Source organism: Sapajus apella, unplaced genomic scaffold, assembly GCF_009761245.1.
Source record: "Sapajus apella isolate SASKATOON/1434 unplaced genomic scaffold, GSC_monkey_1.0 scaffold62, whole genome shotgun sequence".
Taxonomy (NCBI): domain Eukaryota; kingdom Metazoa; phylum Chordata; class Mammalia; order Primates; family Cebidae; genus Sapajus; species Sapajus apella.
The window spans coordinates 7921429-7947594 of record NW_022437002.1 but is presented as its reverse complement, the minus strand read 5'-3'; the positions used below and the strand labels follow the sequence as shown (position 1 = coordinate 7947594).

At 44.3% G+C, this 26166-nt stretch overlaps 2 protein-coding genes across 6 annotated transcripts in view; both read right to left on the bottom strand.

The window, feature by feature from the left end:
- The window catches only part of LOC116529276 (protein argonaute-3), a 126232-nt gene extending 123731 nt beyond the window's left edge, over positions 1-2501 (bottom strand). The window contains exon 1 of the mRNA XM_032246929.1: positions 2146-2501. Within this exon, the coding sequence (XP_032102820.1) occupies positions 2146-2164 (19 nt within the window). The 5' untranslated portion in view covers positions 2165-2501. The remainder of the gene's footprint in view (positions 1-2145) is intronic.
- Positions 2502-8867: 6366 nt separating this feature from the next.
- The window catches only part of LOC116529275 (protein argonaute-1), a 41331-nt gene continuing 24032 nt past the window's right edge, over positions 8868-26166 (bottom strand). For 3 of the 5 annotated variants that reach the window (XM_032246923.1, XM_032246926.1, XM_032246928.1), the window contains 7 exons: positions 19465-19624; positions 19191-19281; positions 17922-18116; positions 15423-15557; positions 14729-14830; positions 13892-14091; positions 10108-13655 (listed from right to left, as the gene is read on the bottom strand). In XM_032246923.1, coding sequence (XP_032102814.1) covers positions 13547-13655; positions 13892-14091; positions 14729-14830; positions 15423-15557; positions 17922-18116; positions 19191-19281; positions 19465-19624 — 992 coding nt within the window. In that variant the 3' untranslated portion in view covers positions 10108-13546. Of the gene's footprint in view, positions 13656-13891; positions 14092-14728; positions 14831-15066; positions 15205-15422; positions 15558-17921; positions 18117-19190; positions 19282-19464; positions 19625-26166 lie in introns of those variants that run through there. The other 2 variants (XM_032246925.1, XM_032246927.1) reach the window with 2 other exon arrangements.

Here is a 26166-nt window from a genome sequence, read left to right as displayed (position 1 = left end):
GCTCAATCGTTCTCCTGCCTCAGCCTCCCAAGTAGCTGGGACTACAGGCATGTGCCACTATTCTTGGCTAATGTTTCTATTTTTTGTAGAGGCAGATCTCACTATGTTACCTAGGCTGGTCTCCAACTGCTAGGCTGAAGCGATCATCTTGCCTCAGCCTCCCAAAGCGCTGGGATTACAGGCATGAGCCACCACGCCCAGCCTAAATTACGGATTTAAAATTTAGCTGCACAGCTACGCTTTCAACTTTACACTAAGCATACCAAGCATACTAAGTCTCAGGAATAATGGAAATTTTGTTTTTGATAATGTCAATCTTAAGCCAAAATACAGCTTATCTTCACTATTAGACTATATTCAATCATGTATCAACTGTACTGAAGAAAAAACTTTACTTTTCAATAGACCCAAGCATATGGTTGATAATCTGACTATACACTTCCCCAAATGTGAAGATAGCTAAACGGGTATCTATTTCAGCAATGGCACACCCAAAAGAAAACGGGTAAAATGTATTTCCTGAGCCGTACTTGGCTAGTTGCACCAGTTGACTAGGTGGTTTGATGTTACAAATGTTTTCAAAGATACTGCCCATATATATATGGTCACAATATCATATGAAAAACCCTAAGGAAAAAAAGAAAAAAACTTTAAAAGCTTTTTTGAAATACCTTTAAAAGTTTTAGGATGACTAATAAAGGGTCTGACTTTCATACTTTGTTTTCCAGACTTGACAACAGGACAGTTATGTACAAAAATCACCTATGGTCCCAAATAATCACATTTCCTATACAGTAAAACAAGTAGTATGGTAATTTTTTTAAAAAGGACAGGACAGTTTCAGAAATACACAAATCAAAAATCAACAAGTAAGAGTCTAAATCTTTTCACAATCCAGAGAGATTGTTTTTAAGATGATATGGGGGAAGGCGAAACAATGGAGCATGAAAAAGAAATATTGTAGAAATTAATCAGAGAAACTTTCATGTAACAAAATTTGTAAAAAAAAAAAAAAAAAATTTTAAGCTCTCTCCCCGTCTCACCTCCCCAGTTTCTGAGTGCTTTTTTGCATCCATTCGACACTTATATTCTAAATCTATTCAACAAAGTTCTTAGCTATCGTTATGTCACTGATTTCTTTTACGTAAGTTTTGCTTATATCAAATTGGCAAAAAGAGATAGGGAATTCAGGAACTTGTGATACCATTAGTAACAAGACAGCCCAGCAAATATTTTGAAAATTAATTTACGAACTTGTGATCGTCTGAAGCATACTTTCAAATTTAAAATGCCAAGCATGATCATTTGTTAGGCAAACCGTTATGCAATACCTACTTTCTGTCCCTGAATTAATTACTTTAGAACTATAAAGAGTACTTTTCCTTTTTTAAGGACAAGTATTATCCATGTTGCAATTTTCTCTCAAGACTGCTGTTCTTTCCCCCCACCCCCCGGAGATAAAGCAGTTTTCTTAAATTCCAAATTTCCAGGAATATGACAACTACTTCTCTAGAAAATAGAGAATGGAAAAAAAAAATACTGTCAGCAATTTTAAGATCCACCTCCTCTTATAAGCAGTGATCCAGGCTGCTATGACATTTCCAAGCTCCTCAGAAACTATCTACCACGCTGCCACCAACAACAGAAAAGAACTTGGGGGTGGGAGCAATGCCATATTGAATTTGACGTTACACCAACACCTCCTTCAAACTTAATTTGAAGTTATCCGTTATCTCAGTGTATCTTCACAACTACCCTAAGAGGTAGGTAAGGGAGCTGGCTGGCAGCCCAGCCTCTACGGGGCACGCAACCTGGCTAAAGGACACGCACTCCAACTAGACAATGGCAAACCATTCTAGACTCTAGAAGAAGGGTACTCCAGTAAAGAGTAATATCGCCTAGATAATCCCAAACTTAAACCCTCCAAGCAGTTTCCCCGCCTCGCAGTTTCGCCGACTTAGTGGCCCCCAGAGAACTGCGACTGGGCTGCGGGGAGGTCGTGGGGGAGCAGACCGAGGGTCGGGAGACCAGGAGATGCCCGCCCGACGCTCACCTCGCGCACCTGGGCCAGGCGGGAGGCGCAGGGATGCTCAGAGGACCGTAGTTGGGTGATACCCCCTACCTGGCCCAGCAACTCTGACTCACCTGCGGAGCCGATTTCCATTCATGGAGCTGGGGGGAGTGCTTCGAGCGAGAACGGAGCCCGCCACTGGGGGCAAGGAGGCGGCCCGGGGGGACGAGGCGGCGCGACTGGCACTCACTCGGCCCCGAGGCGGGGGCGGCGATGGCTTCCCCTGAGCAACTGCACTCCCAAAGCTCTGGGCGGGAAGAGTCGCGGACGGGAGACAGCACGGGACTAGGCGAAAGGAAGGGGAGACGTGTGGCGAGGACAGAGGGGAGTCCCGTCCGGAAGTTGCATCGCCCGCGGTCGCCGACGCTCCCACCGCTCCTCCACGACTGCGGGCCGCCGCCGCGGACCAGCCCGGGGCCGCCCCGGAAGCCCGTCGGCGTCAGTTCCGCTGCCTGGCTTGCCCGGCGTCCTCGCCTCGTCTCTGGGCCTCGAGCCGTGCCGGAGCGACGTCGGGGCGGGAGCGGCCGGCGCGGAGGACGCCGGGGAGGTGTCCGGCAGCCGGGCCACACGCGGCGGGCTCGGTCGTCCTCCGCGGGGCCGTGCCTGCCGGAGACAACCCGGAGGGGCAGGACTCCTCGCGCCGCACGAGGTGGGGGCGGCGCCTACCTGCGGCGACGTCGCACCTTGCGGTGGGGCTTACCTGAGGAGCAGCCTACCTGGAGCCGGCCGGTGAAGGACCCGGGCCTGCCGCGGAGGTCCCGAACCGAGCCCGCTGGGTTAGGGCCACCCTCCTTCCTGAGCCCCCGCCACGCCCAGTGGGGGCCGCCCCACACGCGCCGCCTCCTCACAGACGGTCAAGTGACCACCGCAATTGACCTAAGTCCTAGGCTGCTTTAACGACCATTTTTAGGAGAAAAAAATGTACAATATAGTTTGGAAAAGATGACTAATAAACAGGACACTACACAAACATCAGATCGAGTAATTTCCATGTTTAAAACTCTTTAATAGCGCCTCGTCACACTCAGAAAACCAAAACCCCTTTCCAGGGTAAAAACGCACGGCGTAAATGGGCCCCGCCTGTGCTACAGCGATACTGGTCGGCTTCCAATTCCAACGGGCCAAGCGCTGTTTTTTTCTGACTTGGAGCTTCTCTGCTTTTGGTTCCCTTAGCCAGGAACCCTTTCTCTCCTCTCCACCCTCCCCTTACTCCCCATCCCACAGTGTTTTACGTCTCAACGAAAGACAGATCGAGATGCCTTTTTCGGACCACCCATCTATGGTGGGGCACCTGTTAGTCTGCTACTGTGTTGCCTTGGTAGCTCTTTGCCCACTCTGTTATTTACTACTTGTGTGTCCCCCGCCCCGCTTGAATGTCAGGCAAATAGTAGGTCCTTAATAAATATTTGTTGCCTTATGAAACATGACAGTGTTTTATTCAGGCTGAGGAATGATTCATAATTTCTCCCCAGGTCTCTATGCTTCAGTAACACGGTTTAGTTTTTTTTTGTTTGTTTTTTTAATCAAAATAATTTTTTAAAGAGGAAAAGGAGAAAGAATATTCTATCTTCACTTCCCCTCACTGTGGGACTTTGGATCAGTCACTTGATCTCTTTGGGCTTCAATTTTCTCATCTGAAAAACTGAGAGAATAGCATGGACCTTACACAGTTGTAAGGTTAGGGAATGTACATAAAGCACAGAGAAAACCCTCCCCAAATGTCAGTGAATAACAGAAGTATTTACTATTTATCATTTTAAAGCACTTCTCATATATTAAACACTTAATAAGTGGATGGGACTCACACTCACATCTGACTCCAATTCTTATTTTTTTCTTCCTTTACATCCCTACCGCCGTGGCTGAAAATACCCTCCCCAATTTTAAAATATCAAATTAAATGTCACCAGATGAAACACTGCAACTTAAAAGTCATTTTTAATCCTCGACTGTACACAATCCAAATCTTGGTAGCAGCATCTGACAGGGTAAATACCAACTCTTGTGCAAGGGTCTTTTATATCCTCAACCCCCGATTCTGGAACTGGTTCCCTAAACAAAGGCAGGCTTCTTCACCTTCTTCCAGAATAGACATTAGACATGGTGACAGTGATGAACCCTTGAGGTGGGCTCGACATTGATGGAGTGGAATTTATACCCTCTGATTCAACCCACCTCAGTAAATGTCAACGATGCCTTCCTATCTACTTCTGCTATCCAGGAACCCGCATCTTTAGAGTGAAAGCATATGAAAGGCTCATGAATTGTAATATTAAGTGGGAAGACAAAGGTTTGAAGGATTCTGCCAAAGGCAAAGCTGTATGAGGCTCTCTCCTGACTACATGCACATCCTATTTTTGGAAAACTCATTCCCAACTGAGTCTGTTCTTAAGGGTACAGAGCAGGGTCACTGGGTATTATCTTAACTGCCATTCCCCAGTAACCAGAACAGTGCCAGTGTCTGGCACACAGCAACATTCAGTATATTTGTTGGATTGGGTCTAGACAGATGAATAAATAAATGGGCTTCAAGAATGGGACTCAGAAAACAAGCTAAAACTCTGTGTTCATCCCTGGTAACAGTGGTTGTTCTCAGAAGAAAAAAATACAGACATACGGCCAGGTACGGGGGCTCACACCTGTAATCCCAGCATTCTGGGAGGCCAGGGTGGGTGGATCATGAGGTCAGGACTTGGAGGCCAACCTGGCCAACATGGTAAAACTCCATCTCTACTAATAATACAAAAATTAGCCAGGAGTGGTGGCGCATGCCTGTAATCTCAGCTACTTAGGAGGCTGAGGCAGGAAAATCACTTGAACCCGGGAGGTGGAGATTGCAGTGAGCTGAGATCATGCCACTGCACTCCAGCCTGGGTGACGGAGCAAGACTCTGTCCTGGGGGGAAAACAAAAAGAAATACAGAAATAGTACAAAATCTCAGGTGCAGAGAAATCAGCACCCTCTGAAAGTTGAGCCTCCTCGGGAGCCACCAAATACCCAGTGCAAAATTTCCTAAAATATGATACAAAAGCATAAACTAGAAATGAAGCAACAAATGGAGCTTTAATAAATTAGCAAAATTTTAAACTTTTGCTCTTCAAAATGAAAAGGCAAGACACAGACTGGGAAAAATAGATGTAAAACATATATCTAACATAACACCTGTATCTAAAATTAATAAAGAACTCTTACAACTCAATAAAACTCAATTTGAAAACAGGTAAAAGAGGCTGGGCCCAGTGGCTTGTACCTGTAATTCCAGCACTTTGAGAGGCCAAGGTGAGAGGATAGCTTGAGGCTGAGAAAGACCAGCCTGGGCAATAATAATGAGACCCAACCACTACAAAAAAAAAAAAAAAAAATTTTTAATTAGCTGGGCACGATGGTGTGTGCCTGTAAGCCCAGCTACTCAGGACGCTGAGGTGGGAGGATTGCTTGAGCCCAAGAGGCAGAAACTGCAGTGAGCCGTGATCATGCCACTGTACTCCAGTGACAGTGAGACAACTGTCTCAAAAACAACAACAAATAAAATGGGTAAAAGATGTGAACAACTTACAAAGGATATGGGGATAGTAAATAAGCACATGAAAAGATGATCAATATCACTGGTCACTAAGGAAAGGCATAATGAGCTACCAAACACTCAGTGCATGCAAGAAAGACAGGGTGGCCAGTTGCTCACTTTAAGCGCTGGTAAAATCCCTGCCCAGTAAGTCAGGCTCAGGGACACACAGTGTGAGTCTTCCTCCCTGCTACCACTGTTACTCTACTCCACTTAGGGCTTTCTACTCCTAGGCTTCTTGTGTTAGACAAGAAACATCACTGGATGAGGAGAGCAACTGGATAGAATCTGCTCACATGGGCCAAGATGAGAGTCAACACAGCCCGAGTTCAAATCTCTTTTCCTAGACCATCAGTTTCTACAAGGTAGAAAGTTACTTTATACGCTAGCAAGATACAATATAAAACATGGGCTGTAGGGACAGACACAGCTAACACAGAAGGCTCTCTCTAACTTGCTGTGAGCCTGGTAAAGTCACTCAGATTCATGTTTCTCATCCGTAAAAGTCGAAGTACCTTTGAGAGTAGATGCTGCCTATCCAATAGCCCTTATTTCCTTTCTTGCTAGTAGACATGACTGGACTTTCTAGTCTACCTGACTCAAAAGGATAACTAATTAATCTAAGCCACTCATGACGGATGACCTTACTTGCTTTGCCAATGACAGGAGTGAGATGACCCATTTCTAGCAAAGCCACAAGGCTAGATCTGCTGGAGCTTCCAGGGAAAGACTTCCTTGCTTTAGAAGGACACAAAAAATTGTCTCTCTTTCACTAGACATTGTTCTGTCAGTATTTCCTTCCTGGGATTACAGTAGCCATATTGGGACCATGAGTTGAACTAGTGTGAGGATAAACCACATGGAGGATGGCAGAGCAAAAAGATTTCAAGAAACTGATTCTTTGGTGTTATCGCTGAGCCACTGAATTAACCAACCTTGGAGTCACATTAAATTAGGATTTCTTGTCATGTGAAATGATAGTTTTCTTATTTAAGAAAAATTTAATCGGAATTTTATAATATGCAATTGAAGATAACTGATGAACTATTTCACATGTAAAGATGCTGTAAGATGTCAAAATATGCAATTATATAAGATACTGTACAAAACACCTAGCTAAGTACTTCAAAGTACCCAAACAAACTCCCCCTCCTTTTGCAGCTCACTCTCATTAATAGCCGACGGACCTTTTCAAAAAACCTGGCTAAAAGTTCCCACCAACTCTTTTAAGATTAAAGTTCCCTGCCTTTGGAAAATGGGGACGAGGGACTAAAGGCTCCCTAGAATGGTCCCTCAATATTATTATACTTTGTCAAAAAAAAAACCACCCCAAATTAAAAAAAAAAACTATTGCCAAGAGGATTTTGGTGAAGGTGCTACAGTCCAGAACAAGAGGACAGTATGTTGTTCCTGTAGGGTAAGCCACAAAGGCCTAAAAAACCTTGATATGATATACTGGGAAGTCAGCTGTGCATAAGTGGAAAACTTCTAAATGCACCTAATTACCCAGCAAATCCACTTTTCCAGCCTTCCTTCTTGACACAGCAGCTTTGAAGGAGTACTTCTGTCATGCTCTGTGTGCCTTCTCTAAGCCTGCCTAGGCATTTCTCAGCCTATAATCAGAGGAATAAATGTCTGCAAAGCTAGTAACAAAAAAGGTGAGCTAATTTTCCAATTCAACATTACTTCCCAATTCAAGCAGTAGATAGCAACCTAAAGACTGCCCAGACTCAGAACTTCCAACAAGTCTTTTCCTTGCACTATAACTCTTTCTTTTAGCCACCAAATCCTAATTGCCATGAGATTCTGGGGTCTGCTAAGCCAAGAGATACCCAACAAATACCTAAGGCACCTGCAGGTTCAGAATGTGCTCCAGCATATTTTGCCAATTGACAGAGCAGAAGGAAGGGTACTCAACCAATACTGAAAAGGAATGCCCAGAGGTGCTAGGACAAGCCTTCACTGAAAACCTTGAGCTCTAGGACCAGACAATGCAGGCCCTGGCCTCCCAGTCTTTTTATCTTGAGTAGCAACCAGCAGGCAAATCCTGAAGGCTTTTCAATATCAATCTTTTCTAAAACTAAAGTTCATAGCAAAATTTGCCATAATCCTCATCCTCTCATGCCCCCTGCTAAGTACTTTATTTCTGGTTCACTCAGGGTCATAAATTTATATCTTATTTCAACTGGGCAAAATCTGCTCCATGTCCAATCTGTCCTTCAAGTTCAACCAACCTCCCTAACCCTTGCTGCTGAAAAGCAGCATGGGGCTGGCTGGCTCTTTCCCAAGGGAATCTGCCAGGTGATAGCCACAGGCCAATTCACAACACTTGGCCTCTAGATGAATATTAGGTCCATCTATGTACACACTGGCTGCTACTGACAATTTCTTACCTTCTTCTACTCTGATTTCTTCTCCTACCTCAATAAACTGGTTAAACAAAGAAACAAAAAACCCACAAGCTGCCTACCAGTGATCTGTCACCTAAAGATATGCTTCCTCACCCCATCCTTTAAATTGAGTTTCTTAGGAGGTTGTATACTATGTTTTTCTTCTCTTTTTCAAAGCTATTTCGCTCATGCCAATGGCTTTAACTACCATCTATATGACTCCCATATCTATAACTGCAGTTTTACAGTCTTACCTGAGCACCAACCTGTTTATTGGAAACCTTATCCTTATTGTCCACAAAAACCTCAAAACCCAGTCTATACGTTATCTTTCTTCAAAAAACTCCCCACCTTCCTTCTACAGTCTCCCCCTGCCACCTCCATCTTGACTATCAGAATGTCCCAACACACTCCTATGCTCAAGGAGAAACCTGGGAGCTAACCTCTACTCCTGTCTTCTCACTCCCACCAGCCATCGAGTCCTATTAATTCTGTCTCCTGTCTCTCAAATCTGTCCCTTCCTCCCCGTATTAGTTGCTGTAGCCTGATTCCAGTCCCTCATTTTCTTTTTCCTATGTCAGGAGACTAATTGGCTAATCATATCTCCTACCGAACTTAATTCCCTTAATGAAACAGGCACTATTTTCCTTATTTTGAATTGTGCCTGCCCTCCCCATAATACTGCTGACACAGTGCTTTGCATGTTTGTTGAATGAAGAATAAAGGCTCTGTGAAGTATTCCTGCATAACAATCTACAGTATTATTCTCACCTAAAACCTATCAGAGATGTAACAGTCCCAAAAGTTTGTTTTGCTGGTAGGAAAAAAAAGAGAAAGACCGCACTTTAGAAATAGAAGCCACTGTTGTCTTTATAAAACACAGAATTGTGCTGCTGCTGCTGCTGTTGCTTGCTTCAGAAGGAACTGTACATTACAACTGCTGGGATAATTTCACAATGGACTGGACAAGGTACAGCTCAAAGCAGGACACAAACACAGTCTCAAAGGGAAACAAATGCAAACAAGTACACAGCTGTGGGGATCCAGAGACATTTCCCCATCCAAGCTGGACTTGAGAGGGATAAAAAGTTTAGAAACTAAAGTGAAACCCATAGGTCGTCACACACGCCCACCACATGGCTGCTGAGTGCAACATCACATACCAATTAGGCTGGACTGTGTGCACAGGGAAGTAATTTCATTTTTCCTTATTGCTACTATACCAAGGGACTCAGTGCATTGGACAAACTGTCTTTACTTGCACAATTCTTGGAGGGTTTCCTATTTTCCTCTGTAGAGAAGGAAATCTCCCTTTCCCACCTCATTCTGTTTTGTTTTTAGCTCATTCCTTCCCCTCCCTTTCTTGGACGCCCAAACAGCAGCCAGAGGGTTGAGTAGAGTAAGGGGAGAGCACCAACCCAGCCTCTCTCCCTGTCCAGGGAGAAGGCAAGACCTGTAAGTCAGGGGAAAGAGAAAACCAGAAAATACCTCCTTCCCAATCTGCTTAGAAGGCCAAATAGTAAAAAGTGCCCTACATATCCCTGCCATGATCAGATTTTAAGAAGGAAGGTATTCCAGCTACCATCCTGGATTGGCCTAGGCCCCATATATAAATAAAAATAATTTCCCCCAATGTAGTTTCCAAAACTGCCTTTTGGCTAGTTTGAGATGACTTTTCTACCCTGAAGGGGAAGAAACATCCATCCTTGTTTGTTACACATGATTCCAGGTCCAAAATTGTCCCACCAGCCTTACAGATATCCTATGGGCCAGCTAACAGTCAGTGTGCCCTTGGCTGCCCATCTTGAATGCTGGCCTTATTCACAAAATTCTGAACAGAAAAAGAAAAATATCCAAGAACATTGCTGCTTAGCTAAATAGGAGGCCACAGAGAAGCTATCTAGCAGGTGGGCATTAGGAGCTTTTTGGGCAAGTTTCAAACTTCTAGGTACCTTTTTCTTCAGCTTTGTGCTAAGCCTAAGTTCCCAGCAACAATAGCCCCAGGCTTATTCCTGGAGGCCTGCGGTAGCACCTCAATCCCTAATGGATCAGGCTGGAGTGGATAAACAGTCAAAGAACAGTGCTCTCCTTTCCCACCTTTTATTCAAATTCTCTCCATTCTCTTCTCATCATTCTCTTTTTCCCTTACGTCCATCCCCTAACACTCAAACCCAGGATACCCAAGTAGCTCAACCCTAAGACAATCTCAGAAAAGGTAGGCCCAGGTAGAGAAAAAGAACCAGATCTAGAGAAAGCAATGAGAGAAACCAGCTCCAAGGAGTGGACAGGTGTGGAAAATGCCAGAACCTCCTGATTTCACACAAGTTGGGCAGGCCAGTTGCTCTGCTCTAGCATAAGCTTGAGGGCAGTCCAGCCCAGGTGGATATCTCTGGGCTTAGGGAACAGAGTCTTGGTCTTGTGCAGTCAAGGAGCTAAGCCTGACCTGCCAGCTAACAGTGGAGTCATTGCAGCCATGCAGAGATTTCATCATCACATAGGCAGGCAGGCAGGCAGGCATGCAGGCAGGCAGGCAGGCCGGCCAGCAAGCAAGCAGAGTGAATAGCAAAAAGGGAAAGGAAGCCAGGGAAAGAGAGGCGAGGAAAAGGGAGGAAGGTACAAAGGGAGCAAGACACTTGTCTACGAGGATGAGGCTGGGGGTCCCCCAAGCACTTCTTTGAAGACTGGGTAAGAAGCACCACTTAAACCAAATCCATGATCCAAAGCTTGCTGCCAACACCACTTCTCCATCTGCATGCACCACCTTTCAAACAAGAATAATCCTCAAGGTCAGGAGTATTTTTCAAGTCTCAAAAATTATTTTTTTAAAAAAATCAGAGTAAGAAGTCATTTTCTTGTCATTGCCCATAGCTGCTTCTCTTGCTTTTTATTTCTTGAATGGCATATTCAATGCCAAAGGGCTAAACATGCATTTCAAGCCCCAGCCGGAAACCAACTGGAGAGAGTGAGGCAAAGAGAGAAAAGGAGAGAACACAAACTTGTTGCTGGGAGTAGAGGCTGCTACCTGCTCCCTATGGACATTTGCAAATGCTGGTGAATGGCTGGACCCTCCAGGAATAGTGCCCTGATCCTAGCCCCAAAATGTACCCAAGTAGAGAACATGCAGAGCCCATTGTCCCAGGAGAGCTCCCCTCTTCAAAGGGTGACAGAACACGAAGTAGACTATATATGAAGGCAATGGACAGGGCAGATGGAGTGTTAGCATCACTCTCTTTAGGCACTTGTGTAAGGAATGTAGGCTCTCCAGTGAGTTGTCTCCTCCCAGAGCCCTCCATTCTGTTCTTCAGCTGGGCTTGTGCCCATAGGGCACCCCATGCTGTAGCCAGCAGGAAAAAAGTAAAGGAGGAGTTACTCAACAGTCCTGATGCTTTCTCCATAATGAATGTTTGTGCTACGTTTTTTGAGTTGCTGAACAATGTAGCCAACCAGAACAGAACCTGGGATAGATTGTTTTGCATAGCAAATCCGGGTCATAGCAGGGCCGCTGAGGAGAGGAAACGGTAGTTCTAACTCTATAGGCCAGGATTTAGATCCTCCTTCCTCCAGCTGGCCTCCAAGCCTGGGCTAGGTCTAAAGTAATCATGGCTTCATCGCCAGATCAAGATAGATCCAAGCCCAGCCTCCTCAAAAAGAGGAAATTCCACACTGAAGGTGCAACTCCCCATCCCAAGCAGTGGGGCAGGAAAAAAAATGAACAGTTAAGGAAAAAGGCGGGGAGAGGGGGCTTGCTTCAAGGCCAGCAGAGACCAAGCTAGAACCACCTTCTTCTCCAGTCCTGCAAGACAGCCAAACCCCATGTCTGAAGACAAAAAACAAAAACAAACAAACAAAAAAGCCCATGCCACCCACTCACATGCCCTAGTGGGGAACCAGGAAAAATTCATTTGTGTAAACAGAAGCAATAGGGAGCAGCAAAATTCCCCAGCCTGTCCACAAGACACACTGGAATCTAGGATGGGCCAAAAGGTCAGAGGACAGTCCAGAGGAAGGAAAAAGATGCACTTGCAAGTAAGAGTGCAAGACAGTGCAGAGGAGGGAGGCTATAGCAAGAAAAAGGTATTATCTGCACAGAGGAAGGATGGAGCCTGGACCCCATCTTGGGGCAATAACCACCCCCTACCTAGCCAGGTCAGAGAACAAATCAGGTACACAGTTCCTTCTGATGGCTCAATGTTTCCGGGATATAAATTCATCAGGCATGGGAAGGATTTCCAAATTTTGGCAATAGACTCAAGTTATGGTATAAAAATAACATTTTGTTTTCTCTCTTTTTTCTCATTTTAGACCTAAGAGTTTTTTGTTATAAGACACCCCAGTTAAGAAATATTGAAACATAAGATACTTGACCATCAGGGGAGAAAAAAAGCCAACAGTGAAAAATGCTATGAAAGTAACTCCAAACCTGGGCGGGGTGGGAGGTAGGAGGAACAAGGAGAAAAGGAGGCATAAGTGGAAAGGCCAGGGGCCAGTCATCTCAGCAGCTCCGAGACTTGTCATGTTTGAAAGTGCAAATGTCAATGGATTTTAACCATCTTGAGGTTGTGATCTTTTAAAAAGCTCAATGAATGAGGAAGTCAATTCCTTCAAATGCAAAATAGCTGGCTTTCTGGCTGGAGGTTTGTTGGGTCTGGGGTATTTCTTCCCCATCTACCTCCTCTCCCACCCCCACCCCATTCCCCAAAGAAAGGTACAAAAGGTTGCAGTTCTGCAGCATTACCGTTACAGGGAAGGCACTGGTTACCCACCAGCGGGCGGAAGGAAGACAGGGTCGTGTCACTTCAAAGCTAAGTGCCATAGTGCCTTAAGTATTATTAGGGGCATTGGATGTCTGTCAGGGAGGAGAAGTAAGGTGGGGTAGAAAATGTGGACAGAAAGGAATAAGGGGAAAGGGAGTGGCAGCTGGGGGAGGAGCAACCAAAACCATTAAAAAATCTTCCTACAAACTGGATTCTGAACCCATTAAAACATCTAGTATCCTAAAATATTGATCTGGGTCTGGTTTCATTTTTCTTCTTAAACAAATCTAGTCCTTTTCTGATTAAGGCTCCTAAAAAATCCTTCCCTCCTCCCACCCACTTTCTCAAGCCCCTCACTTTCCCATCTAAAGTATCAAACCCAAACCTAACCAGCTTTTGTCTGCAGGGCTACAGAGTCGACCTTACCAAGCTGTCAAGCATGAGTCTTTAGCACTGTGAGTCACATGAGACACCTGTGTGTATGGTGGGCACCAGTGCTGCCCCTTTTGGTCCAGTGGGGTCAGGGCCAGATGTGACAAGATGGGGTGAGGGGTGGGGGACATGAGGTTGATATCAGAGATTTCTGGCTGGTGGTCTGTCTTGCTGGCCCTGTTCCCCACTCTTACACCACCTCTATAGAGGGAAACAAGGCCTCCTACACTCTTCCCTACCCCACCTCCCTCCTCCTTGCTTCCTCTGGATTTGGGTGGCACAGTTCCTGGGGCTTGGAAAGCTTTCTTCTATCCAGTGAGGTAACAGCGTTCTGCCTTCAAGCGAAGTACATGGTGCGCAGAGTATCCTGGTGAACCTGCACGGCTTTGGCCAGAGCCTGGGGGTCCCGCCCATTGCTCTGCCCCGATATGTGGCTCCCCTCTCCACTGAAAAGGAAAAAATGAAAGAAGTCCTTCCTGGTGAACTGAGCTGCTAATTCCCTCACCCAGCCCTGGGAGGCCAATTCCCATACCAACTTAAGAGAAAACCCCAACCCAGGATTGGCCAGATGAGCCCAATGACACGAAATTGCATAGCACTCATTTCCTTCTACTCAAGGAAAGTCAAGATCTGGTACAACAGCCTGAAGCAAAAAGGAGGCCAACCTGATCCCAGGCCTTACCTGTCATGCTCCTTGTCCACCAGGTGGTATCGTGCCCGGAAAGCCACCAGGCGGGCATAGTAGGCAGGTGCTGGGATAGAGACAGAGCGTGTGCATCGTACATAAGTGTGGCACAGCTGGTACGTCAGGATCTGAAGCTCATCCGCTGTGAAACGGTTGTCATCCCAAAGGACATAGTAATGGGATGGTCGGCTGGTGCCCTGGGAAGACAGGAAGGTGAGGGGTCCCAGGCTGGGCAGAGGAGATGGCTGATAATAGGGGAACAGGATCACTATTAAAAATATGGCTAGGTAGATGATTCACCCATGAACAGGCAGACATAAAATTACCAATGTCATAAAGCACTCTTCTTATAGGCAACTTACAAGTGTACTCAGGGCTAATTAAAAGAGCAATCCTGGCTGGGTACAGTGGCTCACACCTGTAATCCCAGCACTTTGGGAGGCTGAGGCAGGTCGATCACTTGAGATCAAGAGTTCAAGACCAGTGAGACCAAAATGGTGAAACCCTGTCTCTACTAAAAACACAAAAATTAGCTGGGCATGGTGGTGCATGCTTGTAATCCCAGCTACTTGAAAGGCTGAACCGGGAAGGTGGGGGACTGCTTAAACCCAGAAGGTGGAGGTTGCAGTGAGCTGAGATTGTGCCACTGCACTCCAGCCTGGGGGACAGAGTGAGACTCTGTCTCAAAACAAAACAAAACAAGACAAACAAACAAAAAGAAGAGCAATCCAAATTTGAATGTCATTCAGTGATGGCTGATATATTATTCTAGAAGTAATGAGAACAGACAACTCATCTTTGACTCACTGGAACCCCTGGATATAGCCCAGCTACCTGGATGCCTGCGTGGCTGCACAGATAGAAGTCAAACTCAAATGGGTGGGTGATGTTGGTGTCCACTGTGGTCCCAGCTGGAATGTTACCACTCTTCCCAATCTGTATAGAGACAAACACAACCAAGATCCCAAGACCTGCCTGGCTCTAAGCAGGACCCTGGCTCAATTCTACTCGACTTCACCAAAATCCCAAGAGCAAAGCCAAAGTTGCTGTTCCTAGAGGGTACTCAATCTTAAAATAATATGCTTCTAAAGTCACACAGACCTGTGTTCAAATCCTATCAGCTGTGTGATCTTAGCAAGTCATTTAACCTTTCTGAGGTTAAATTGGAGATAATAATAATACCTACCTCACAGGGTTGCTGTGAGGAAGACGCCTTGTACAGTATCTGGCACATAGGAGGAGTTCAATAAATGGTGGTTCCCTTTCCCTTCTCTGGGAGCTGGTCTATATATGGGGTCTAGGCCAGGGAGCTAGGAGGAGGGAAAGGAAGTATAAGGGAAGGAGGGGGGAGGGGGACACTAGGGAAGGCAGTGGTAAAGGAACGACCACAAAAGCTAGGAGGAAGGAAGGGGCCAGGGAGGATAGATAGGACAAGGACTTAATCCCCAGCCTTTATCTCAAGGGCTTCTTCTCTATCAAGGTAAGGGAGACAGAAGGAGGGTATGGGAGGCCTCAGTCCCTCACTCACTCGCTCATTCTTGTCAGCACAAAAAAGGCGGGTGTGATGGCGTTTCTGCACCACAATATAAGTGATCCCAGGCTGATAGTCCTTTTCCAGTTTGATGCAGGCATCACGAATGGCCAGTAGCTCATAGTGGAGTATCTAGGCACAAAATGGGAGGGAGACAAAGAAACACAGTTTCTCTTGAGTTCACATATCCTTCTGAACTAAGGAGTTGCCACTTGTAATACAGCTTTTGGCTCAGTCTCCCTTTATAAGCTGAGGCTCAACAATTAGAGATGATAGGCCCTTCCTGTCAAAAGCAGCCTTATACTCAGTTCACTTAATATGTTCCTATAAAACCTTGGCCAGGCCAGGCGAGATGGCTCATGCCTGTAATTCCAGCACTTTGGGAGGCCGAGGCGAGTGGATCATGAGGTCTGGAGTTCAAGACCAGCCTGGCCAAGAGGGTGAAACCCTGTCTCTACTAAAAAAATATACAAAAATTAGCCAGGCGTGGTGGCAGGTGTCTGTAATCCCAGCTACTCAGGAGGCTAAGGCAGGGAACTGTCTGAACCCAGGAGGTAGAGCTTGCAGTGAGCCAAGATTGCACCACTGCACCCTAGCCTGGGTGATGGAGCAAGACTCCGTCTCCAAAAAAACAAAAAAAAAAAAAAAAAGGGCCAGGAAGCTTGGCATCAGAAGACAACACTCATCTGGTTCCTGTGTATCAAGAGACCTAATATCAAGACACAGAACCAAGGTTCATAAATAAATCACTAAAATCACAATGCCCAAAGTTAGTTTCACTCAGGATCAAACGGCTAATGAGAATTCCCCTTTGGGCTCCAAGAACAGACAGGTTGTGACCACCAGAGAAGAACAGACATATAGTTCCAGAATGGGTGCAGAGGGAGTAGATGAATTCAGTCCTACAAAGCAGCAGTATTATAAGAAAATGGACTAGCTAAGGGAAAAGCCAGAAGTAAACAATCATAGGCAATAGTTGCCTGTGACTGTGGATGTCAGATATAGAGAGTCAAAACTGTATGGTAGAGAAGGACAGACTTTGGAATCAATTAGAATTAGATTTAAATCCAAGCTTTATCTACTTGTATTACATTGAGCAAGTTATTCAACCCCTCTAAGTCTCATTTTCTCCACGTCTATTAATGTTACTAAGACCTGCTTCACAAAGCTGTTATAAAGACTAAGATAGACAGTTAGGTAAAAGTATAGAAAACCTAGCTGGGCTTAATAACTACTGATTGCTTTGCTAAGCAGTTTGAATTTTAACCCAAAGCTATATGAAGCCCCTAGACACTTGTGAACAGGTATGTGATATGATAAATGTGTCTGACGTTTTAGAAAATACTGGATTAGAAATTGCGCACAATGTCCAGGCATGGTGGCCCACCCCTGTAATCCCAGCACTATGGGAGGCCAAGGCGGGTGGATCATTTGAGGTCAGGATTTTGAGAACAGCCTGGGCAACACGGTGAAACCCCGTCTCTACTAAAAATACAAAAATTAGCTAGGTGTGGTGGCTCACACCTGTAGTCCCAGCTACTCAGGAGGCTGAGGAAAGAGAATCGCTTGAGCCTGGGAGGTAGAGGATGCAGTGAGCCAAGATCACATCACACTGCACTCCAGCCTGGGTGACAGAGCAAGACTTTGCCTCAAAAAATAAAAATAAAAAATGAAATTAGGCATAACAGTTAAGAACATAAACTTTGGAATCAGACCAATGTATCTGAATCCCAGTTCCACTCCTAATTAGCTTTGATGACATTAAAGGATCATTTAACATTTCCAAGCCTGTTTGATCACCTGTTAAATGGAAACAAACTATTATTCCATAGGGTTATTGTACAGCATTAAACAGAATATGTTTCCACTCACTTAGATTTAGAAAATATATATATATATGTGAAGTGCTTAGCACAGTTCATGGCACATAAGTTCACTGGAACAGTAATTATAATACTATTAAATGGTAGTCAAGGATACTAGTTCAGGATAGAAGTAAAAAAAATATATGAAGGCTGGCAGTGAGAATGAATAGGAGGAATATTACGAAGGAAGGTCAACAGCATTAGTCCTCAAATGTAGTCTCCAGACTATCAGCGTCGCCTAGGAACTTGTCAGAATTGTAAATCTGTGGCCCACATCCAAGACTCACTGAATCAGAAACTCTATGGGTAGAGCCCTTAAAACTGTTTTAACGAGCCCTCCAGGCGATCTTGATGTACGCTAGCACTTGAGAATCACTGGTCTAAAAAATCAGTCTCCAACATGAACCAACTACTTAAATAGGCACTGAGGGTCTTCTATTATGAGAAGAAAAATCTGTAGATGCTTGTGTACTCCACCCCGCAGTTGCGATCCTTGCCCCCAAGTCTACCCCATTTAGCAAAGCTCCCTAAAAAGTGACACACCTCTCAGTGCCAATAGCTTAGAAAAGGTCATAGCACCTAGCTTTCTGACCTTGACGTGAAGGTTTTCTCCACCTACTGTGGGCCCTACCTGGGGTAGCTGGCCTTCGGGGACCCCATCCCGGTAGAAGATGATGCGGGTAGGCTTGAAGCGGGTGGACTTGTAGAATTGGATGAGGAGCTCACGCACCATGTAGGACAAGTCTTCAATAATCTCTTGCCGTGGTCGCTGCACCCGCACAGTAGCACAGTATCGGCTGGGGTGGGCATCCATACTGCCTACCACCTGACAGAGAGAAAGGATTAGCCCCTAGAACCTTCACCCTCACTATCAGGCTATGGGTTTGCGGAAAGGGTTCTTAGCAAGAAAACTGCAACTGAATGAGTAGGGCTTGGGATTCAATGAGCCCTGGTTTCAACCTCTATTCTATCATACAAGCAGAAGTTACTCAATCTATCTGATCTTTTCCCTCTTCTCAGATGGCGATAAGAACACCTGCTTGCAGTGCTACTGTGGTACATATTACGTGCCTTACACAGGACCTAGCCCACAGTAGGTACTTGATAAATTGATTTCCCTTCCCTTTGCAGAGGAGCATGTGAAGGTTTAGCACTACTAGATCAAACAATGACCTTATCCAGTCCCAAGTTTATCCTTTTTCCCATTCAAATGCTAATCTATCCAGGAATCATGACCATAGTAAGAGTGTTCTTGTGGTTGATGGAAGTAACGCCATTTACAAAGGGGACGGTGACCAAAGCCTAGGAGGGATGGCCACAAGGAAAACAAAGATAAGAATATTATAGGGTTTCCCAGTACTTACTGAGGTTAAGACCAGTGTGCCTACAGAAATGTGAGAGTTAAGGAAATATAAGTGGGAAGGAAGGTCTGATCCCTAGCAATTTGGAAGCCCCTAAGAGACAAGGAGTACAAAAGTCAGGAGAGAGATAGGAGAAACAGCTAATCTACTACACAGATCGGGGTGAGGGTGGGCAGAGGAAAGGATATTTCCCAGCAACTAAGTAACTCTCTTTAAAGGGATTTCAGAGAAGATATAGTCCCTCCCCTACATTGCAAAAGCAGGCATGGAGAAAGAGGGAAATTCAAAATGCAAAGCAAGAGTGATGCAGAATGAGCCAAGTCTCTGGCTACCCTCTCAATGCTCTCCCTGAAAAAAGACACCATACAGAGCTGCCTTTACGAAGGTATCAAGGGAGTGGGTAAGGGCAATAGCGAGCTAAATGGAGAAGGTCTTATGAAGGGTCAAGAACCAGAGCTGAGGGAAGGAAATCATGGGCAGTTTTGAGGACTCAGAATGAAGAGGAGAACCTTATAAGGCAACTAGATAATGTCACTCACTGCTGTGATAGAAGGCTTTTTCCCATCCCCTGCTGGGGGATGTGTAACATCTGCTCCCAGGAATATCACTGGCTGTTGAAAAACGGCAGAGCTGAGCAAGGAAGAGAAAACAAAATGGTGAGGAGTTGGGTCTTCTCTGGCTGGCACCATCCAATACCCACTCTGTTCTTCTCCCACTTGTGTCTGATTTACTCTGCCTGGCCAGGGTCCTGTCTCTTCATCAATCCCCAGGATGGTACCTTGACAAGGGCAAAGTGGACAACAGAGTTCATACCGCTGGTGTGGGACTAGGATGTTGTTAATGCCACCAAGTTTGACATTGATCTTGAGGCAGAGGTTGGACAGAGTCTGAGGTGAGGTCTTGACCACGTTCTTCACCTGCACACACTGGGTAGCCATTCCCAAGAGCGTATCTCCAACACGTTTCACCTCAGCTAGGGGTGGGGAGAGAAATGATTAGTGCAGTCAACAAATATTTACTGAATGCCTACTAGATGCCAGGCAGTATACGAGGTAGTAGGGAACACGTTGACAGGAAACACATAAGGTCCCTACTCTCATAGTGCTTACTAAATAGAACTAATTTTAAAAATCGTGAAAATTACAACACTGATAAATGCTACAACAGAAAACTTCATGGAACAATGACAACATAAAATAGGAAGTAAAAATCTAGTTAGGAAAGGATTCTTGAGTAGGTAATGATTAAAATGAAATCTAAGGACAGCAAAGGACATAGAGGAGACAGGGAGTTTGAGAGAGAGCATTCCAAGTAGAGGGAACAATACGCAAAAATGCACCCTGCTAGAAGATAGCTGTGTTTGAGAAATGGAAAGGCCATAGCAGCTAAAAAGAAGAGCAAGCGGAGCATGTTGAAAGAGAAAGAATGTGGTCATTAGGCTGACCTACCAGAGATAAGGGTAACTGAGATTAAGAAGACAGGTGAGTTGTTGAGATGAAGAGAAACTAATGGATTCCACAGATATTTAAGAGACTCAAATTATACACTACATGTGTGAGTAAGGGAAAAGAGAAATTTTAAGGATAAGTTTTAAGTTTCCAGCTTTTGCAATAAAAATCGGCTGGCCAGGCACAGTGGCTCACACCTGTAATCCCAGCACTTTGGGAGGCCAAGGCCGGTGGATCACGAGGTCAGGAGTTCGAGACCAGCCTGGTCAACATGGTGAAACCCTGTCTCCACTAAAAATACAAAAATTAGCCAGGCATGATGGTGCACATCTGTAATCTCAGCTACTCGGGAGGCTGAGGCAGGAGAGTTGCCTGAACCTGAGAGACAGAGGCTGCAGTGAGCCGAGATCACAACACTGCACTCTAGCCTGGGTGACAGAGCAAGACTCTGTCTTGGATAAATAAATAAGTAAAAATAGATACAGAGCAAGACTCCGTCTAGGAAAAATAAATAAATAAAAATAGGCCATAAATTATTTGTGAGACATTTTGAGTCTGAAGTAGTTTTTTTGTCATCTCAGTAAGGATATCAACTAAGCAAATGGGTCTTGTGGTTTGAAATGGAGTGCGGTCTGAAATGGAGATGCAAATTTGTGTGATATTTAGGTACAGATAGTAATTGAAGGGATGCTCTTGAGATCACCAAGGAAGATAAAACAGTAAAAAGAGAAAACAACCTAGATCTGAATCTTGAGGAACTCCCAATATTGGCAGAACAAGATGATCAGCAAAGTACAAATAATCCAGAAAGCTAGAAAGAAGACCAAGATAGTGTTGTATCACGAATGCCAAGGGAAGAAAGAGAATGTTTCAAGAAAAAGCAGGTAGTCAACAAAATGAAATGTGTCAAAGAGATGAAGTAAAATTAGGACCAGAAAGGTCCTCTGGAATTAGTGATATTAAGGTTAAAAAAAAATTTAGCGTATGGAGGCAAAAATTGTTTGGTGATTTAAGGTCCCAGAAAGAAAATGCAGGACTGACGAAGAATTTGGTATGCTTTCAGTGGAAGAGATTTGAGCATGTTTAAAAAGATCATGTCTACTTCCAAGAGAGATGGAATAGTGGCAAGCCAGTTCTCCAGACAACATTCAGAAAAACCAGATAAAATACAAAAATCATCTTTTTAAGGGGGTAAAATTCCAGAGAGGGAGAAAAAAAAATCTCAGAGGTGAACTATCTTCTACAGTTGCTTTTACCTTGGGTACATTTGTTGAATCTAGGTGTGGGTAGAAAGCTAAGAGTCTAAGCTCTGCACTACCACCACAGAAAAGAAAAGCAACAACTTTTGCTCCATTTAGAGATAGATTAGTTCTAAATATGAAAGTTTTTTTCTTTTAATCATTCAAAAAACTTAAAATAATACCTTCATGACCCTGGGATTCTTAAACAGGACATAGAACTACTAGGTAAAATATTAATAAATTGGCTACATTAAAATTTATAGGTTCTATTCAACAAAAGTCAGCATTAAGCAAGCAAAAAGGCAATTTACAGAGCAGAAAAGGTAGGTGTAATACACATAGAAAAAGATACCAGGCCGGGTGCAGTGGTTCACACCTATAATCCTAGCACTTTGGGAGGCTGAGGTGGATGGATTGCCTGAGCTCAGGAGTTCGAGACAAGCCTGGGCTATGTGGTGAAACCCCATCTCTACTAAAATACAAAAAATTAGCCAGGCATAGTGGCATGCGCCTGGAGTCCCAGCTACTCAGGAGGCTGAGGCACAAGAACTGCTTGAACCCAGGAGGCAGAGGCTGCAGTGAGCCGAGATAGTGCCACTGCACTCCAGCCTGGGTGACAGAGCGAGACTCCATCTCCAAAAAAAAAAAAGATACTAAACTTTATTAGTCATCAGGGAACTCAAATTAAATGCACAATGCAATAATATGACTAAAAACCCACAAGAATGACTAGGATGAAAAAGGCCAGGCGTGGTAGCTCACACCTATAATCCCAGCACTTTGGGAGACCAAGGTGGGCAGATCACCTGAGGTCAGGAGTTTGAGACCAGCCTGGCCAACATGGTGAAATCCTGTCTCTACTAAAACTACAAAAATTAGCTGAGCGTGGTGGTGCATGCCTGTACTCCCAGCTACTCAGGAGTCTGAGGCAGGAAAATCACTTGAACCCAGGAGGCAGAGGTTGCAGTGAGCTGAGATGGCATCATTGCACTCCAGCCTGGGCAACAAAATGAGACTCTGTCTCAAAAAAGAAAAGAAAAAAAGAAAAAGACAATACTAAGTTTGGTAAAGACATGAACTATCTAGAACTCCTGTACACAGCTGGTAAAAGTATAAATTGGCATACTTAAAATCCACTACTAGATATACTTCCAACAAAAATGGTTATATATGTTCAAAGGACACATTGAACAGTATTCACCGAAACATTATTTTTATTTTTATTTTTTTAAGACAGGGTTTCACCATGTTGGTCAGGCTGGTCTTGAACTCCCGACCTCAGGTGATCCGCCCGCCTTGGCCTCCAAAGTGCTTGGATTACAGGCATGAGCCACCACGCCCAGCTGTAGAAACATTATTTTTAATAGTGAAAAACTAGAAAAAATCCAAATACAGTAATCCATTAATAGAATGGATAAATAGAAATTACGGTATATTAATCTGATGGAAAAACTATAACAAACCACAACTTAATGTTGCATGAAAGAAGCCAGACACACACAAAAATTACACACTGTATGATTCTATTTATATAAAGTTTAAAAACAGGCAAAACTAACCTATGGTATTAGAAGCCAGAACGGTGGTTACCATTGGTAGGAGGTTGTAATGACTGGGTAAGGTTCTGCTACTTGAACTGGGTGCTGGTTACGCTGTTGTGACACTTTATGAAATACCACCAAGCTGAACATGTAAGATATCTATCTATCTATCTATCTATCTGAGTCAATAAAAAGTTTACATTAAGAAAGCCCAATAATATCAACTTAGTGGAGAGGAAGCAATTAAATATACTAAAGACAAGATAGGGATAGTACCAGATCAGAACGGGGCAAATGTGACACTGTCCTTCTATACTCTCAGGGCAACCAAATGCCAATGGGACCTTGCTTTGATCATCACAAGGAGGAGGCCATTTCACCCAACCCCCCAGGAGGGATGGTGAAGAGTCTTCAGAAGAATCTGACTACTGCTCTTTCCTGCTGGCTTAGTTCCTAGGCAAATGACTCCATTGTCTAGGAACTAAGCCAGCAGAAAAAGGGCAGCAGTCAGATTGTCCGGGTGGTATAATCAAGGAACTGCATGTAAATGAAAGAAACTCAAGGTCCCTATAAAATACTTGAGGCTAGAGAGCAGTATAACATAATTGAGCCCAGGAAAGGGAAAATTCTGATTAAGTACTGTCTTTCCCAAGCATGCGGTACCATTCCCAAGCCAAAACACTGGATTTTCCCTTTAATGGAGGGAAATCAGAAACATGAATACTTACTCAAAGAAGTTCTCCTAAAAAGCATCCTTATCATCCATACAAGGGCCCAAGAAAGACAAGCACTGAAGATCAAACAACTTCTCTCCATAAGTTAATTACTGAGTATCATATCACTGAAAGGCACTACCTTAGGTATGCATACACAGAGGAAAGATTTCAGAGCAGAATCAGATCCATTCCACAACAAAGTATCAAGCAAGGTAGTAACTGATCAGTAGCCTGATAAACTAGAGGTATCCAGAAAAAGAAAAGTTCACTCTCCAGGTGGAATGCCAATAATAAAAAAGAAGTAGTGTTTAAATTGGGTATTAAAGGATGGAGAGAATTTTAAAGGCAATGTGGGGCACAAGAAGAGGACGCAAATAATCCAGGCAAAGGCGAATGACGTGAACAAAACCAGAGATTGAAAAGCACAGACAAGAAATGAGTACTCAGAGTGTCAGCTACATGCCAGGCACTGTGCTAGATTCTGCTTTTTAAATAATTAATTCATGATGCTCAGAAAGGTTAGGTAATGTGTCCAAGCCAGTTGACCGGTATAGCCAGGATTAAATTCAAACTCAGTTATCTTCTACAATTCGAGAACCAGCAATCATTCCAGCATGAGTGGCAAGTGAACAGCGCAAATAAAGTTGTAAACGTTAAACTAAGATCAGGTCCGCGAAAACCCTTTATGCAGTAATAGGCACCAATGAAGGGTTTTTTGGTAGTACAGTCACAAGAAGTCTTACCTGGAACCCATTCAAGAAAGTCTTGAGGTAGGGCATAGTGGCTCATGCCTGTAATCCCAGCACTCTGGGAGGCCAAGGCAGGTGGACCACTTGAGGTCAGGAGTTTGAGACCAGCGTGGCCAACATGGCGAAATCACATCTCTGTTAAAAATACAAAAACTAGCCAGGCATGGTAGTGCACACCTGTAATCCCAGCTACTTTTAAGGCTGAGGCATGAGAATCACTTGAATCCAGGAGGGAAAGGTTGCGGTGAGCTGAGACTGCACCACTGCACTCCAGCTTGGGCAACAAAAGGAAGGTCAGAACTCAGCTGAGAAGTGTGGCTCAAGAGCAGGGCATATCATCTTGAGAAAAAATATGAAGAAAAACAACGAAGGTGAAGCAAAGACAAACTGTCTCCAAAGTTCGAATAAAGGTGCTCTGAAGCAACTGTGATGTCAAATACAGTAGCAGTAAAAACAAGGGTTTATAGAGAGGAAAAACTACTGAAGAGATGGTCCAACAAAACAATTTCTAAGAGCAGAGACTGTATCTGTTTTATTCACCAATATATCCAGATCTTGCAAAGTGTTCCATATATAATACGTGATCACTAAAGTCTTGAAGAAGAAAGGGAGAGAGGCCAAAGGGACAGAAAGAAGTTGCAGAGGGTTCAAGGGCTGAATCAATATATTTTTTTTTTTGAGACAGAGTTTCACTCTTGTTACCCAGGCTGGAGTGCAATGGTGCAATCTTGGCTCGCCACAACCTCCGCCTCCTGGGTTCAAGCAATTCTCCTGTCTCAGCCTCCCGAGTAGCTGGGACTATATGCACACACTACCATGCCCAGCTAATTTTTGTATTTTTAGTAGAGACGGGGTTTCACCATGTTGACCAGGATGGTCTCGATCTCTTGACCGCATGATCCACCCGCCTCGGCCTCCCAAAGTGCTGGGATTATAGGCGTGAGCCACCGCGCCTGGCCTGAATCAAGATTTTAATGACATATAATAATAATAGGTGATGATTGAAGCAACCAAAATGAATGAGAATTTTAATAAAATGTAAAGACAGAATGAGAAGGCAGACAACAGGAACTTGTAGAACATCATGGATTCCTGGTAATGACAAAAATAAATAAGGAGAGATAGAAGAAAGCATCCAGAAGTCAAGAGGACAACTAAGAAAAGTCATTGGCAACCCTGTGCAGAGGAGATTTAAGAGAAAGGCAGACAGAAGGCAAGATGGATGAAAGAGGCTAAGGAATAAGTGGCTGGTGAGGTATAGGGCATAGAAAATATAGAGAACTCATTCAAAAAGTTTTTTTGTTTTGTTTTGAGACAAGGTCTCACTACGTCACCCAGGCTGGAGTGCAGTGGCACAATAGCAGCTCACTGCAGCCTCAACCTCTTGGGCTCAAGAGATCCTCTAGCCTCAGACTCCCAAGTAGCTGAGACCACAGGTGCACAACGTGACTAGCTAACTTTATTATTATTATTATTATTATTTTATTATTATTATTTGAGATGGAGTTTCACTCTTGTTGCCCGGGCTGGAGTGCAATAGCGCAATCTCAGCTCACTGTTACCTTCACCTCCCAGGTTCAAGCAATTCTCCTGCCTCAGCCTCCCAAGTGGCTGGGATTACAGGCATGCACTACCATGCCTGGCTAATTTTGTATTTTTAGTAGAGATGGGGTTTCTCCATATTGGTCAGGCTGGTCTCAAACTCCTGACCTCAGGTGATCCGCCTGCCTCAGCCTCCCAAAGTGCTGGGATTACAGGCATGAGCTACCATGCCTGGCCACTAACTTTATTTTTTTTTTTTGCAGAGATGAGGTCCTGCT